At 46.1% G+C, this 16641-nt stretch overlaps 1 protein-coding gene across 1 annotated transcript in view; it reads left to right on the plus strand.

Annotated features, from left to right (window-relative positions):
• Positions 1-16641, plus strand: part of MEGF10 (multiple EGF like domains 10) — a 279766-nt gene that overhangs the window by 196843 nt on the left and 66282 nt on the right. The window contains exons 10-11 of the mRNA XM_085632702.1: positions 12400-12574; positions 13836-13956. Of these exons, the coding sequence (XP_085488828.1) occupies positions 12400-12574; positions 13836-13956 (296 nt within the window). The remainder of the gene's footprint in view (positions 1-12399; positions 12575-13835; positions 13957-16641) is intronic.

Here is a 16641-nt window from a genome sequence, read left to right on the forward strand (position 1 = left end):
TATACATTGTATTAAATAACCAGGTCCTTGGACCTACCTCTGGTGTGAGTCAGCGCTCTCCTGTCCCGGGATGCAAGACTTACGAGTACAACTCACTTACAGCCCCTCTAGCAGAGGGGACATTTAATGCAGCCGGGTACGTTCGACGTGGGGGTTGGAAAGAAATCCTGAGATGTCATAAATGAAGTAATCTATACGGTGCAGTGGAGGCGTAGCAAGATACACACCAGGTGCACGGTTAGCTCATAAACCTTAGCAAAGCGGAAGGGAAACAAAACGATCTGTGACTGTAAACAAAAACTTTGACTTAGGAAATGGTTGAAATGCAAATCCACGTGCAAGACTTGTAAACAGACCTGGCAGTCTTGGGGTGGCAGCCATGTCGCTACCATGGCTTATAGTTATGACCCAAATGGATGAGGGCGCAGAATGTGGCGGTCAGTTGTGTTCAGTCTCTTGAAAAGAAGGTGCTCTGCGGTGCCGCACTGGTCTGTTCAAGCTCAAGTTCCCTTCAATGCCTTAAGAAGGGACATGCAGACGATTTGTTCAGTAAGACATGCTTATTTATATTTGACGCAAAGAAGCTAACACAGCAGGAGGCCTGACTTTAAAAAAGCTACAGGGTAACGGAAGAGGTGGCAGGGTAAGCTCAACTCAGCTAAAGCCGCAGACGTGCAGTGGACAGAAATCATGAGGCCTAGAACAGGATTGTCGGTAAACCGGACCGTAGACTTGCTGTTACCACACAGGATCTGTTGAAGCCTAATGTTATGGTATGTTTTTTTGCGTTGTGTTATGTTATGTTATATTATATTCATGTGAAATAATACAGCATGATGTGTGCATGCCAGGGTCTGCTTCCATTGCTTGAATCTGAGACCTCTGCGTCTGTCGGACGTTGAAAAGTAACTCAAATGGGTCAAAAGCGGACTAGGAGTGAGCCAAAGCTCTCCTACATGTAAAGCGTTTTTAGAAAAATTAGTCTGAGTATCTTCCTAAACTTACAGTGGCCTCCTTCCTCCGGTGAAGTGTTCCATCACATAGAGCCCTGCACTGCAAATGCACAGAATTCGCCATCACCTTCTTAAACTTTGGAAGCTCACGCACTTCAGGGAGTTTGAGCAGGGCTGGACGGGGGAAGGAGTTGATGTCCTGGGAAAGTACCATGGAGATTGGTGAACTAGAAGGCTTTGTGTGAAAGACTAAGCAGCTTAATACAAGCTGTTCAGTCACTAGTAGGAAATGGAATCCAGGCGATCCTGAAATGATGTGGCATCTTTGGCTTAAAGCAAGGTATACCAGCTCTGTTATGAGCCCATTGGTATTTGCCTGTTGCACCGGCCATGATGCCCTGCTAAAGCCGCTCTGGAGTAACGTGTCTAGTTATGAACCACAACTCGTAGGAAGAGAGGCTTTGGAATTCAGACATGTCTGTACCTAAAGAGAAGGCAGGAGAGAAGGTGGGGATGGAGCAACATTCACTCTTAAGGGCTAAGGTGGCCTCAGTGTAAGAGTACTTCTAAACTCAGGCACCCTGATGTGTGACATGATACTTGGGAGAAGGGTCTCGAGGATAACAAAATATTCATTCCCTCAAGGGAAAAGCCTTCTCTTAGTCTCAGGTGAGACAAAATAGAAAGTATATTCAGAAAATCTTGTGACAAGGTCCGAAGAGCAACAGCGGAGAACCAATATGGATAAATCTGGAGGCCAAGTAGCATCTGTACTTTAAATGAACAGGTAGGATAGGCCAGAAGAGAAGGTGCCCTTACCTGAGTAAGGCTGGGCCCTCTACGAGACGGTACAAAAGGGGGTGGTGATGGACGGAGCATCAGAACCAATCAAACACTCACACCCAGTCAACAGATCTGGGTTTGATCCATCACCGTTCTTTAGCCCACTCTGCCACCCCAGTTCAGACATGGCCATATGCAAATTTCTCTGACCCTGTGCCTCATGGGAACAGTCCAGCCCGAACTGCCAAGCCATGCCTTCCCTGGACCGGAAACAAGCTTCCTAGGACCGGTTTCTGGCATTTCAGCCGTCTTCAGCCAGGCTTGCTTGAATCCAGTGGCAAAGTGAGCAAGGGACTCACGTCTGAGCATACCCTGCCAACTTATGGCGAACAAAGCGGTACAAAAGGGGGTGGTGATGGACGGAGCATCAGAACCAATCAAACACTCACACCCAGTCAACAGATCTGGGTTTGATCCATCACCGTTCTTTAGCCCACTCTGCCACCGCAGTTCAGACATGGCCATATGCAAATCAGTCTGACCCTGTGCCTCATGGGAACAGTCCAGCCCGAACTGCCAAGCCATGCCTTCCCTGGACCAGAAACAAGCTTCCTAGGACCGGTTTCTGGCATTTCAGCCGTCTTCAGCCAGGCTTGCTTGAATCCAGTGGCAAAGTGAGCAAGGGACTCACGTCTGAGCATACCCTGCCAACTTATGGCGAACAAAGCGGTACAAAAGGGGGTGGTGATGGACGGAGCATCAGAACCAATCAAACACTCACACCCAGTCAATAGATCTGGGTTTGATCCATCACCGTTCTTTAGCCCACTCTGCCACCCCAGTTCAGACATGGCCATATGCAAATCAGTCTGACCCTGTGCCTCATGGGAACAGTCCAGCCCGAACTGCCAAGCCATGCCTTCCCTGGCCCGGAAACAAGCTTCCTAGGACCGGTTTCTGGCATTTCAGCCGTCTTCAGCCAGGCTTGCTTGAATCCAGTGGCAAAGTGAGCAAGGGACTCACGTCTGAGCATACCCTGCCAACTTATGGCGAACAAAGCGGTACAAAAGGGGGTGGTGATGGACGGAGCATCAGAACCAATCAAACACTCACACCCAGTCAACAGATCTGGGTTTGATCCATCACCGTTCTTTAGCCCACTCTGCCACCTACGAGACAGACAGATCCTTACGGGGTGCCTTACCTCTGTAGGATAGGTAGCACTTAGCCGCTTTTGCAGAACCAGCTCCAAATCTCGCCTGCACTAATGTCCATTCCAGGGAGCGCACACGTCAGAGAGGCAACCTCCAGCTCAGGACATGTGGGGGGAAGGCCCACCCATCCCCAGTTGTCTTTCACAAGCGACTATGCTGCCAGCCAGAGTGACATGCTAGATAGCACCCTAAACAGGGAGCTTCACTCTTTGAAACACCCCAGGTTAATGTGGGCAAAATCTCTAGCAAATATGACAGAGAAATGGGACAGTGTAGCTGGCGCTGACTTCCAGCAGCGGGTGTGAACATTTATATGAAGGATCAGCTTGGTTCAAGTGAGGCACAGGCTCCAAATCGATTTAGGATTACATGGCTCGGATCTTATTTTTAAGGGTGTAAAACAGAAAACTGCTCACACATTGCCATTGTATCTACCAGAACTGGGAAACCCTTTGTAGAGAGATGGAGTTGGCAGGTTGAAGTCCAGTGAGATACACACAAACGGTTGTTTTTCTTTCTCACATAATCTTATGATGGTAAATGTGAAAACAGCTCTTATCTCCTTCGGCCCCTAGTTTGTTTGTAATGGAACTAGACACAGTAAGATGAAGGGATTTGCCTCAAATGCTCACTTTGTACAAGAGCGAAAGTGGGAATGGAAATAAGGTCTGTTGTTACCGCAGGTGATATTGTAGCCAAACAGTGATCTGCTAATTCTTTAAAAGGCATTGTTACGCGACATTTAATATACTGGTATCTGGCGATGCGAGTATTGAATGTATTTGGGCCTAGACATGATTTGGGCCCCAGTCACTTCTGCCTGGTAAGTATCAAGAGAGGTTAATCCGCAGGGTCTGAGCGATGCAAGGGCTGTTTTATGTGAGAGGGAAACAGGCTCAGGCACTCAAGCACAGTGAGCACTTTAAAGAACTCTAAATCAGCCTCGGCATGAATACAAGGACCAATATCTAACCATTGGCTGTTCCACCCAAGTGGTAACAAACCAGTAAAAACAAGCCTCATACATAAAGACCTGCCCACCTATTGACGCGAGAACGCACATTCACCGGATCAGCAGTGTAGTGTCGCGCCCCGGCTGTGAGAGCACTTATCCTGGACCATTAAGGGGAACGACGTGTTTTCTTGTTTGTGCTCCTTTGCCCTCTCTGTTGATCTCTTCCACTAATGCGTTTGTCACCTGTGGTCACAGAGGGTCTTTTCTACATTACAGACAGTGTAGGAGGGAAGGGGATCTTGACGGGCCGGGATCCGGCCCAGCAGGTGCAGAGATGTCCCAGCTGTCGTCACTGTGGTGACAGCATTGATGGATGCCCTGGGCTCCACAGTGGCATCCAGAATAAAACAAGGCACATTAAAGGCCAGACAACTTGAGTTGTTGATGGTGGAAGGATTGTCCCATCATCTGAGTGACTCCATCTAGACTGCTATATTATGTCCCCGCTCCGCCGGGCTTGTACCGTGCCCTGAGATCTCTGTGCGTGCCAAGGTCCCCGAGATGCACTTTAGATTCTAAGTCTGGCCAGGCATTCATGATTATAACCAAAATATGATTGTGCACGTTCTCTGATAAGTCACTTTCAGCTTATGGCAGCCTGTGTGATGGGATTCAAAAGGTAGGGAAGAAAAGGTAGATGGAAGATACATAAATGGTAAAATTAATAATTAGGCGCCACAAAAGCAGAGAGCCCAGCCAGACAAACTTTGTTTTCTAAAGATTGAGCATGCAAGATTTGTTCACACTGGAGATCAGGAAACACAGGATCATTTACAGTTGATCAGTTGTCTTCAGTTCGGTACATTTCAGAGTGTGGTTGGGTTGCCAGCTGCTCTATAAACGTGTTGCTTGGATGTAAAGGGCTGTGAGTGCTGCTGCACCCATGGCACTGTAACCATGGCAAACAATGCCTTGCAGAAGTGGCACATGTGTACTTTTTATGGTCAGCATTGAAGTGGTTTCAAACATCTACTTGTGCCTTCATTTCAAAGGTGTGAAGCACTGCTGAGAACTAACAGCACTCCAACCCAAGCACAGAGAGTCACTTTAAGTATTGTTCTGTACATTCTGCTTTATGCTGAGCTACGTTGCCGTGTACTGCAGACTAACACAAACATTGGCTTAACCAATCGGTCTGGCTTTGTCAGTGCCTATTTTGTTTTGTCAAGTTTTTGTGACATTTTATTGTAGGGGCACAAATCATTGGGTAAAGGCAAAAATAATATTTCATCTCATAAAACCCACATTGCCATAGTAGTCTCTGGCACTTAAGGCACTACTTTATGTGGGGGGTGCATCTGGTGAAGGAGTCGATTGTTGTTACTGTTTTGAAGTTAGCCAATGGCTGAAATGGGCTAATCCACTGCCCATGCTCTGTGCTGTATCGGGCAGACGAAAAAAGTGAACAATGCAACAACAGACCAATGGATAAAGAATTCCCCTGTAAGTAATGACAGTAATGACATCATGTATATATGCAGACAAACAAACACACACACACGTATATACACATATACTTCTCTGCCTCGACACTTTCAGTCTCAACGTCTCAATTTCCCTCCTGCACCTCTGTCCCTATGAGCCTGCACCACAAGTATGCCTATTAGGGTACAGAAGAATTCACTCTGGATGTTTTTCAGTCTGAACTATCTACCACTGGACCCACTGATGATCATCTACCAGTTTTGCATACGGCTTTCCAAGGCCTTCTACATTGTGGTTCAAGTCAAAGCCTCACACAGCTGACAGGACGACCTGGAAGGCTGATTGGTTTAACTGCAATGTAAATTAACCTAAATCAGAAACTAGATACCTCTAAAATGCATTTAAAAAGTACAAATACTGACAGAAGACCCAACTCCAGCTAAGGACAAAACCTAGCAAATCAACAGTGAAGACGGTCAGGAGATCTCACTACTCCCACTGCATCTCTGCCCACCTAAAAAACCTTTCAAAATCATCTCTGAATTCTGCAACCAGGACTGCACGTTAGCCGGCATCAACCACTCTCAGGGTCTTTGCAAATCTCTGGTATCCCGTTTTGTAGCCCAGGTAAGTAGTCAGTGACCACCTTCCATTATCAATCACACTAAATCCTATTGCCACCAACACACAACCAACACTTTGCTTTTTCAACCTGCTTGCAACAAAAGCAACCAACGAACAAGTCAAGTCTATCAGTACAGCTGGCTCCACAGCAGAACCGCGCCTCACAAATATATTAAAGAACAACCATCCTGCTTGCAGTCTCTGCTGCCACACTGTTCAATCATTAGCTCCTCTCTTTCAGCTGTAAAGGTCTCCCTGGATCTAAAACATTTTATATCAAAATCATATTAAAGACGAAAGTACTTATCCAGACTAGTCTGGTGTACCGCTGACTTATATACAATGGACTTTTTTCTGGGTTCCTTGAACAAACCCACATTGTGTCAGATGGACATATAGGATTTTGACAAGGAAGAGGCACACAGTCTGCGAAGAGAGAGTCGAAACAATCCCCCCAAAAAACATTGTTAATTTCGACTTAGTTGAGCACAAACTATTACTCCAAAGGCTAACCAGTACAGAATACAGGCTATGGACCTTACCTGGGGCTAATCCTATTCACCGATAGAGTCTAAATTGCCACGCTCCATCCATTCTCCTCAGCACTATCCACCCATTAGTTAGGTGTCCCTCAAGACTTGACCATCTCCCCTCTTCCATTTTTATACACCCGTTTCCACTACCTGTGTGTGGCAGTTCTTTTAAGCGTATGTGTTACAACTACACAGACAATACTCAGATCCTCCTAAAACTGGAAACCACCAGATCTAAATACTTCAGGCCTTGACTAATGCTCTCATGCACGAGACCATTGGATGCTCCAGACCCATCTGACATTTAGCTCCTGAAAAATGGAGGTCCTTACTTGCGAATCAAGGCACAAATATCATCCCACGTTGGCAATGCCTCAGAAGATTGGACTGCTCTTCCCACCTCATAGGAAGTTGAGTTCCAGGGAGTGATCATGGACTCCAAGCTCTTTTTCATATTCAAATTCAGTTCAAGCAAGTGAACAAATGCTCTTTTTACCCATACAAATACTGTGCAGTGTAGCCCCTCACCCAGGCTTTACCCACATGGTCGTGACCTTGATAGTTCTAACCCCGTCACAGCTTGATCATGGCATTGGATCTGCATTGGACTGACTGGCCAGGTATGTAATCATCATTCTACAAGGAATACAGAATGCCGCAGCCAAACAAGTTCCAAATCTGAGCCAATGCAGAGCTTGCCCTTTTGACCCTGCCCTGTTACCATTCTCACTCTCATTATGAATATCCTTTGAAGCTCCTGCATCACTCAGCGTGCACTCTGTTCACAGGAGTAGTCTTCCTGCAGCCCCAAGTCAGAATCTACAGTCAGAGTAGGAGGTTCAGGCTCAGAGTGGCCCCGTCCTTGAGTGTTACCCTATTATTAAAGATCCTGCGTGAGCAGCAGCTGCTTATTCGCACTGACACGCACGCTGCAGGCGAGAATAAGGAGAATCAGCAATGACAGTTCAGAAGAGCAATAAGGGTCTGGCTGCTCCCCAAAAGATGATACGTCTGGTTGCAGGCTGAAGGGCATTGTTTAGTGGTATCTGTGCACACATTGCAATCCTGTCCCTCAAACTCTTTTTCTTCTTACACCATGCATAAGGTACTGCTACATGCCTGTCCCTACACGATTGGAGCGCTCCTACAAACCTCATGAATAGACCAAGAACTTCCTACTCATGTGCCACACCTCAACCAACTCTCTTCCAGCCATGCATAACAAGCAGAGTAGCTTCTTGACCACCCGGAAAACACTCGTGGGCCCCGCCCGGAGTAGGAAATGCTTTACAATTGCAATAATGAAATACAGTAAGTTTCAACTCAATACACTATTTAGGAATACATCTTGTTGGGACGTAATATTCACTCCCTCCTCCCTGGGCTCCCTGGATAAGGGATTCAAATGGATGTGCAAGGTGCTCCTATCAGGGGGCAAAGCGAGAAAACAGGGGTACGCTCACTCAGTCTACTAGAACAGGAACCAGGGGCTACAATACATGTCAGCAACAGCGGGTCAATGACTTATTTTCGAAATAATATTACACCATTTTGTGGATGCAAACACTAGTGTTTGCATCCACATAATTGTGTAATATTATTTCGAAAGTAAAGTCCCCAATGAATTTATAACAGAGGTAGCCTTTTAGAACATTGAGAAATAAGACTTGTGAAGCTGTGCAGCTGTTCTAGTGGATTGGCACTTGCAGATCTGAATCACACCAGCACTTTGCTGCCCCGATGAAAGGGATGCTTAGGAATGGAGAAACAGATCTATTCTTAGGGATTTACAATGAGGCACCTGCGTTGGCCGTGTTTGTTCTTATTTGAGCATGAGGTCATCAGCATCTGTACTAAGAAATCTGTTGCTCATAGGCCGGACTCCCAGCTACAGGCCTGCTCATTGGCAGCAACTGCCTGTTTCTGGCTGTTGATTGGTCAGATAGAGAGGGGGAGCAAGACTGCCTACTGCAGATCCCTACAAGTGAACTTCAGATCTCGTCCAACTGTGAAGACTGTTGAGAGATCCTCGCGCTTCCACTAGCCACGTTATGTATTGTTACTGATTGTGCTCATTTGCACATCACATTCCAAAAACTGTATTGTCTCTAGGCATTACAACTACTTTTAATAAGGCTCAAACGAAATTTCAAATACACAGGTATATTTCCAGATTATACCATTATGCCACGTTGCATAATCATGCTGCGTTTGAGGCAAAATGATAGCACGACAACAACCTGAACGACCAGAACACAAGCGGACATTGTCTGCAGCAGTTGTGTTTTTGGTGGAACATTTTTTACCTGAAATTCATTCTTTTGCTCCAAAATGGCTGCGAGAATTCATTTTGCACTAAAATGTAGGGCTTAGAGCTGTATTTGTGTTTCATGTAATTACACTTATTTTCCCCCAAAAGTTTGTGCAACTACGCGAAGACAAGTTACGCGAATTTCGCACACCCCTACTTTTATTACCACCTATCTAAGGCAGAAAAGCGTATGCTATATGTGATTGCCTCACATCATAGGCCCCAGAAAAAATGTCTATATTGGTTTTTCACACAGAGCATAGAGACAGTTCAGAATGAGCATGAAAGGATAATAATGAGTCATTGAATGAAGTTGACATGCAGCTACTACCCTTCACATAACCCACGCATGCGTAGTTGTGCCTCAGGGTTGATTAACCTGGTGAGGTGACCATTATATTCGGACTTCCCTCACCACAAACTAATTTTGGGGTGAGCGGTGGAGTGGGCTTTAGACGTTCAGGTAGAGGAACGCTGACTACCCAATTTAACCGGGTAACAAACTACTGGCTGTGGGTATGTGTCGATTGTTTTCACGCAATTCTGCAAACAATTTAAATAAAAGAGTAGGAAAGCGAGAAATACCCTCATGGCTCTCCTGTGTTATACCACATGAAATAATGACACAGCTCTCGCTGCCCACCCGCCCCGTATTCAGTGAGTGGCCCACCCCGCATTCAGAGGACATATAATTTATCGACACGTGCGACCTCAGTTCCAGAACACTTCTTCGGGCCTTCCCTCCGACCCCTGACAGGAGACGGCCGTTAAACAGCCCCCTTCAACAACCGTCCCATTGTTGCGCCGTTTGATTGGGCTGCAGGGAGCGCCCTCTCGTTAAAGTGAGGGCAGCCCCCGCGAGCCCCCGTGCCACAGGCTCTCCTTTGTGCCGCCCCTCGCAGCGCCGAGATCCCGGCGCAGCTGACCGCGTCCATGTGTTACGAAAGGCAGCAGCTGTTCCAGGGCCGCTCAATGGAGCTGCTGTGCCAGGTACTGACAGCTGCCGCGAGCGTCAGGTAGGAAAGGGGCCGGCGTCGAGGCACATTCCACCTCCGTGCCCTCTGACCTTCCTCTCTGTGCCCCTGTCGCTGTCAGGTTCCCTCTGACAAGGGCACGGGCAGTAGTCCCTGCGAAACCACTTGAAAGAAGAAGATGTCTTTCCAGTCTGAAGCGCTATCCAAGCAGCTGCGGATGAATCCATTTTAAAAGCTAAGCACGGGTGGGAATGAAGCTAAATGCTGTGTTCTGCGAGGGCGTTCACTTCAATCATGATGGGAGATTGAGCCCCAGCTGCCAGCCGTTGTCCTCCATAAAACACACTATGGTAGACACCTTGACTTCCTGATTAGGTCTCGCTAAGTCAGCGCGCATGCGGTGCTCGGAGAGACTTTAGTAAGAGCTTTCAAAAATGCTACCGCCGGCTACAGCTTGCAGTGCATGTGCGTGGGCGCGCGCTTCAGCAGAGGCGCCATATGGCGTGATTACTGCTGCGCGCACACCACTCGCGCACATGCACTGCAAGCTGTGGCCAGCGATAGCATTTTTAGCTTGCTAATCGCGGCACAGGTGCTTTACTTTTAACATTAAAAGTAAAGCGCGGGTGCCGCGATTATAGCAAAAGTAAAGAAATAGAAACAAACATCTATTTCTTTACTTTTGCTATAATCGCGGCACCCGCGCTTTACTTTTAATGTTAAAAGTAAAGCACCGGTGCCGCGATTAGAAAGAAAAAAAGGATTGGCATAGCCAATAGGTCACGCCTTTGGGACCTTATAAGTGTTTAGCCATGTAACAGTTGCATAACTAAATACTTATAAGGTCCCAAAAGTGAGACCTATTGGCTATGTCAATGCTTGTATTTATTTAGGAGCTTTATATAGCAGCATGTGTGGGCTCGCAGCTACTTCAAAGCGCTGCGCTCTGATAATCTTTTCCAAATCAGGCTACCTAGCGAATAGTAAAGATTTAAATGACATTTTGTTGAATCTGCCCATTATATGGTACAATTCCATTTCATGTGCGCACCGCTTTCCTTCCATATTCCAAATCATTTTTGTCTCTTCAGCTGACACTTGTTTCACAACTCGGTTGCTTCCTCGGGGCTGATGAGTATTCAGGGACGTAGCTCAGTCGTGAGATTCGGGTACTGTGAAACACAAATTTCCCAACTAAAAACAGCAGTGTGCCTCTTGGTGCATGGGTGAGATGACCAAGGCTCCGGATGGGCTGTTCCCAGGAGGCGCGATGCCAGTTCTGATTTGCATTGGATGGGCTCTGGGGCTGATTTAGAGTTTGGTGGGTGAGGTACTCCATTGCAATGTTGTCGTATTACCCGGTCTGCCAAATTCACGATCTGCCCTCCTGATTTTGAGTAGTGCTTATCACATGTTTTATGCCAGCTTCCTCTGACGGCCCGACAGAGCAAGTGCCCCTGGTGGAAAGCAATACGACCGTCCGCCTCTTTAGAGTGGATGGTCTGATGGCTTTTTGGTTTTTCCTGTCCTTCACCACGGTGGTGAGGGACAGTAAAAACATTTAAATGACTCACACCATGGAAAAAAACTCAGATGTGTGGGGGCCATTAGTTTTTTTTTCTCGAAAACAAACTCTTGCTTTGGGAGTTTGTTTTGTAAAATAGAAAAAATTGGAAAGGTATAACAGCCAGCTGTCATGTTTGATAGAGCTGTCCGTCAAATTTTCCCTTCCGTGTCCTTGGTTCCTGTAGAGATGTCCACGGGCCAGCAGTCATCCCTAAATTTGGTGGGCGGAGTAAAGGCAGGGTGGCAGATGTAACGTCCTCCACCATTATGTCTGCCAATACTCCATCCACCAAACCCTATTCAGAATCTCTGTCTAGAGTGGCCCGTGGGTGAAAAACGATGGTTTGGAACGCTACCCTGAGGGTTTGCCAGTGGTTAGACTATTTTCAAGCGTTCGTCTCATTCCCTTTTGGGTGTTTGACCTGCAGTAGTATGCCTGGAAACCTGATGCCGGTGCGGCTTCCTAAACCTAATTCTGCTAATGTTTGTGTGAATTCTAAAAAAGTAGTAGATTTCCATCCATTCAAGGAGACTTCTATGGGTGTAAATTTGCTACTTTTTTTGGTAAACCAGTCATTATTTATATTTAAGTTCTTAATCTGAAAATGAACAAGTTTAAACCTCTAAGGAAACCAGGATTATGAGAAAAGCTGACACAGACATAGCAGAACCCCCACGCCCAACTACCAAGCCAGTAATGCATTTATTTTTGGGGTGTCACACCCCGAACAGCCCCCTGAAATTACGGCCCAGTGAACATTAACCGTCAATCTTCACCCACTTTAAAGATATATTGTAACCCAATCCAACTGTTTTCAGAATAGACAAAGGACTGCCTAGTATCACAATTTACACAACAAATAAGCAGCGGTAATATCAGAATGGATAATGTTTTTCTGTGACAAAGAACTGGTAATACCATCACGGTGACAGCGGCAGTTTGATGTTTGTTGGAGCCCGGATGTCATAGAGTAATATCTTCCTTTCTTCCTTCCTTGCAGCTGCCACCCCATGTCTGGAGAATGTACCTGCAGGCCCGGCTGGGCCGGACTCTACTGCAACGAGACCTGCTCTCCTGGGTTCTATGGTGAATCCTGTCAGCAGGTCTGCGACTGCCAGAATGGAGCCGACTGCCACAGCGTGACAGGGAAATGCGTCTGCGCCCCTGGATTTATGGTAAAGTTTACAGTAGCCTTTAAATATTGGATGAGGCCGAGATGTGGAACTTGGTGGAGCACGTGGTTCCCCTGTTAATGTAAACCATGTAGTAACTTGCGGTAAGGCTGCACACTTCCAATCCACAGTCACTTTACTACTTCTCAAAACTGCTTCACCAGTTCATCTATTCTTTTGAGATACAGTGCTTATATAAATTTAGGTGGGAAACAACCATCTTGGGAGTCCCCTCCTGAGACAAGTTACAGTGAACTGATGAGACGGCGCTTATGAGTGGTGCTTAGTTTGTAATATAAGTGCCGGCAAACCGGTTCCCCTCAGAAGCCTGCGGCCTGTGCTATTGAATGTCGGCGTGCTGAATAGCAAGGTTACATAGTCTTGATGCCACCTCATGTCTCATTAGTCCACCACCAGATGCTCCCTGTCCGTTCATCTCATTCTTGCAGTTCTTTTTCATCCCTGTTTTCTCCCTTTGTACTGGTTTTTCCGTCTTCCAGTTCCTATTCCTTCTTCCACCTTTTGTATTTTTCCCTCACTTGCTCTGGGTCAAAGTCTTATGAGGAAAAATAAGTGCCCATCACCAAAAAGAGTGGCAGTGGGCCGCACCTGCAACCGCTGGCTCAAATGAAGCACTGCGTACAGTCTTAGCCACAATGTACAGCAGATCTGAGAGGCCTCAGTCAGGCAGTTTTGGGTATATAACAGTATAATGAATTGGCGGTGACAGAAATGACCCAACACACGCTATGGGCACATCATTTCGGTCAACCTTTGGGTGCACAGAGACAACTGTGAGCGTTTTGTAGAAACTGGGTTCTATCTAAATGTGCCTTTGCAGGTATGGTAAGAAACCACATGAGATTGAACAATTTTTTGTTTTTCATGAACCCATAACACCCCTCTTAAAAAAACATCTATAACTTTTTTAAGAAGCTCCACTTCTTGTCTGCTCATGCCACTCTTGCCCCCTTTCAGTCAAAATGTCAGTTGAGTACAAGCTCTTCTTATAATCTCAAGCTGTGTAGGGCGGGTTAGACCACAGTTTCCTGCTACAGCCCCATCACTGGTGGCCACCACCGTGTGTGGTGCAGTTGCTTCAGCAAAGAGACACTGGCCCTCTGATACACCTTTAAACACAAAGGGGCGACCCTGGCTGTGTAGCGTCCACTGGAACGGCATGCTCATGATTGTCTTTGATCGCATCACAAACATTGTCCGAAGCCACAATCTGTCTTTTCAACTGCTGTGTGTCCTCTGACAGGGAGAAGATTGCTCCTTGCCTTGTCCCCCAGGGACCTACGGAGCCAACTGTTCATCGGTGTGCACCTGCAAAAACGCCGCTCTCTGCTCTGCGGTGGATGGCGCGTGTACCTGCAAAACAGGTGAGACCCGCACAGATCTTCAGTGTTGTCTGTTTCAGCCACCTTGATTCAGGCCCCCCCAAGATGTGTCATTTGTGGCTGTTTTAACAGGAAGAGTTACTGTTTTATACTGAAAAGAAGCAAACAGCGCACTAGCGTCAAGTATTCGTAGGACCCACCTGGTCAAAACTGAAATGATGACAGTAGAGTAAACTGCAGAAGCGGATCTTCTCTGAGCGGATGAGCTTTGATGTTCGTTTGATGGAGGCTTCTCTCTGGTCACAGTCAGTGCTGCGTATCATACTGTGGTGGGGCGCTGGGAGTGCTGCTTCATTGCGCGATGAATGAGATAATCTGTTTGTTTTGTTGACCAGCCTAACTCTTATTTCTTCCAGAATAAACAAGTAGGGGGCACCAAAACAGTTCTATAGTCTTTTTTAATTTTTAACACGCGTCCCATCGTTTGTCAAAATTTCAAAATACTATTATACTGTTTCTCCATATAATTCAATTTATCTTATGTTTCAGAATTCCAAAATATAGAATAACCAACACATGTTTTGCTACTTCGTAGCTTCCATAGGGCTAAAGTACAGTCCTAATAAAACTCCTGTTATCTCCCACTTTCCACATTCTAATTTTACCAGCCGAGCCACCAAACTGTTTGCTCATGAGGAGTTATGTCTTAATTGTCTCCTCTAAAGAAGTACCCATTTATATAGCAAGTAGAAGAAGAGAATTAAAAAAGTAGCTGAGGAATCAATGTTCATTTTCGATCTGGACATATAGAATCTTTATCGTTAAATGCTGGGGGAAGGGGGGGGGGTGTTAGAACAAATAATGCATCTCTGTAGAAGCCAGATAGTACATAAGTTTTTCCATTTTTGTGAAGCTCCCTTCAGACATCTTACAGGAGTTTAAATGTCCTCAAATCAATAACAAGACAAGCCCATTGACTGAGCACCACCAGCCTCCTCATTTTTGCTTGGGATTCTTTTTCCTTCTAAAACAGCTCCATAACTAGCTTTTGTTTCTGATATGTCTGTATGTTGGACAATGTAGGAGGCGCTGCTTTTTCAAATTCTAACTCTCCTCTGTCATTTCTGGCATTTATATCCTGTGGACACTTGAAAAACTGCAATTCTTAGACCACTCAGTGGCAAATGTCCTCCATAAGTGCTTTCAAGCCTTTCTTCAGTGGGTATACAGTTATTTTTTTTAACATGCCATGAGGTGACTTTGCTCAAGGTAGCTCATGTGATTTCCCACTTGAGTACATAGTCGCAAAATATATCAGAGAAGTAGAGACAAAGGCCGTCATTACAATGTCGGGCGGACCGTTGCGGAATCTGGACCGACCGACCTCCGGTCCCAACCCCATTATTAGGATGTTACCGCACATGGTGCGGTCGCTCACTCCCACATCCCAAAACAAGCCGTAGCATAAGCTTCCATAGAGAAATGTTTTTTTGTTGTTAATTCCTGCACCGCGTGGCATGCACCAAGTACAGGGATTAACAGGGGGTTACCATAGATGCCCCCACAGGCCTCCAACCGCAGGCCGCTGGGGAAAGGGAGCCCTGCTAAGGGCCCCTAAAGTCGCTTTCCTACAGGCTTTTTATGTCAGAAAGCCTGGCATGAAAAGCCTGTCGGAAACCAACATCATAATCCCCATGGCGTAAAGGCCGTACATTGGGGATTATGAGCGATCTTCGACTGGGCAATGGGCTCCTTGAGCCCATCGGAAGCCAGTCAGTCCGACTGACCAGTTTCAAATCCGACAGCCTTCATTCTAATAAGGTTTTCAGATTTGAAACCAATGATGTAAGTCTGAAAGCATTTGACCTGCGGTCAGAGGCTTTCCAATTTACATCGTAATCGGGCCCATAGTGTTGTCACATCCACTTTTCAGTGACTAAACCAGTCGATGAAGTGGGTGCTTCATTTGCAAGATGGTTTGGTACTTGCAGTGCTTCATTTGTAAAAATAATAAGTGCCAGGACTCTTGTCAAGATCCCACTGCAGCTTGCACCACACATTGCCACTTCGATGCTGCCAATGATAGTAATAACACAACTACCATCCATCACACTCCTATAAGTGTGACAATTTGGACTATTCCAGGTCCCCAAAGCTATAAGAATGGCTTGGGTGGCAGGCAATAGTCATTTTTAATGTATATTGAATTAATAATTAACTGTTGTGGTCATCTCTAAATTAGCCAGACAGCGCCACCTTCTGGCAGACTGTTGCAAATGTCGATGTTGACAGCTAAGTGCTGGTGCCGAGCACCAGCAACCACGGGCTCGAATTAGGCACTGGTTACTTGTTCTGCAAAAAGTTATTTAATTTCCTTGCCTGGTTCTCCCTCACCAGACAGGTAATAGGTGAGGATTATTCCCCACCAGCTAACTGAAAATAAATGATGTTCCAGAATGCATCTGGCAGTGAATTCCCTTTGTCACTGAGAAACGAGCGTGGTGCAAGATGCGGGCTACACCCCGGTCGTGGATGTCAAGCAGTTACCTTTTAGAAATTACTTTGGTAACAAAGCAAAATACAAACTGTACGTTGGAATTCGTGAAATATAAGAGGAAAGATTAAAAGATTTTAAAAAAAGATGGTGCGCATCTTTTCCTGGATTCCTATTTGATAGACCAATGGCTGGGATTCTTGTACATTTTAATCCTGGCTACAAGGACAGGA

The sequence above is a fragment of the Triturus cristatus genome, chromosome 2_1 (genome assembly GCF_964204655.1).
Source record: "Triturus cristatus chromosome 2_1, aTriCri1.1, whole genome shotgun sequence".
Classification (NCBI taxonomy): domain Eukaryota; kingdom Metazoa; phylum Chordata; class Amphibia; order Caudata; family Salamandridae; genus Triturus; species Triturus cristatus.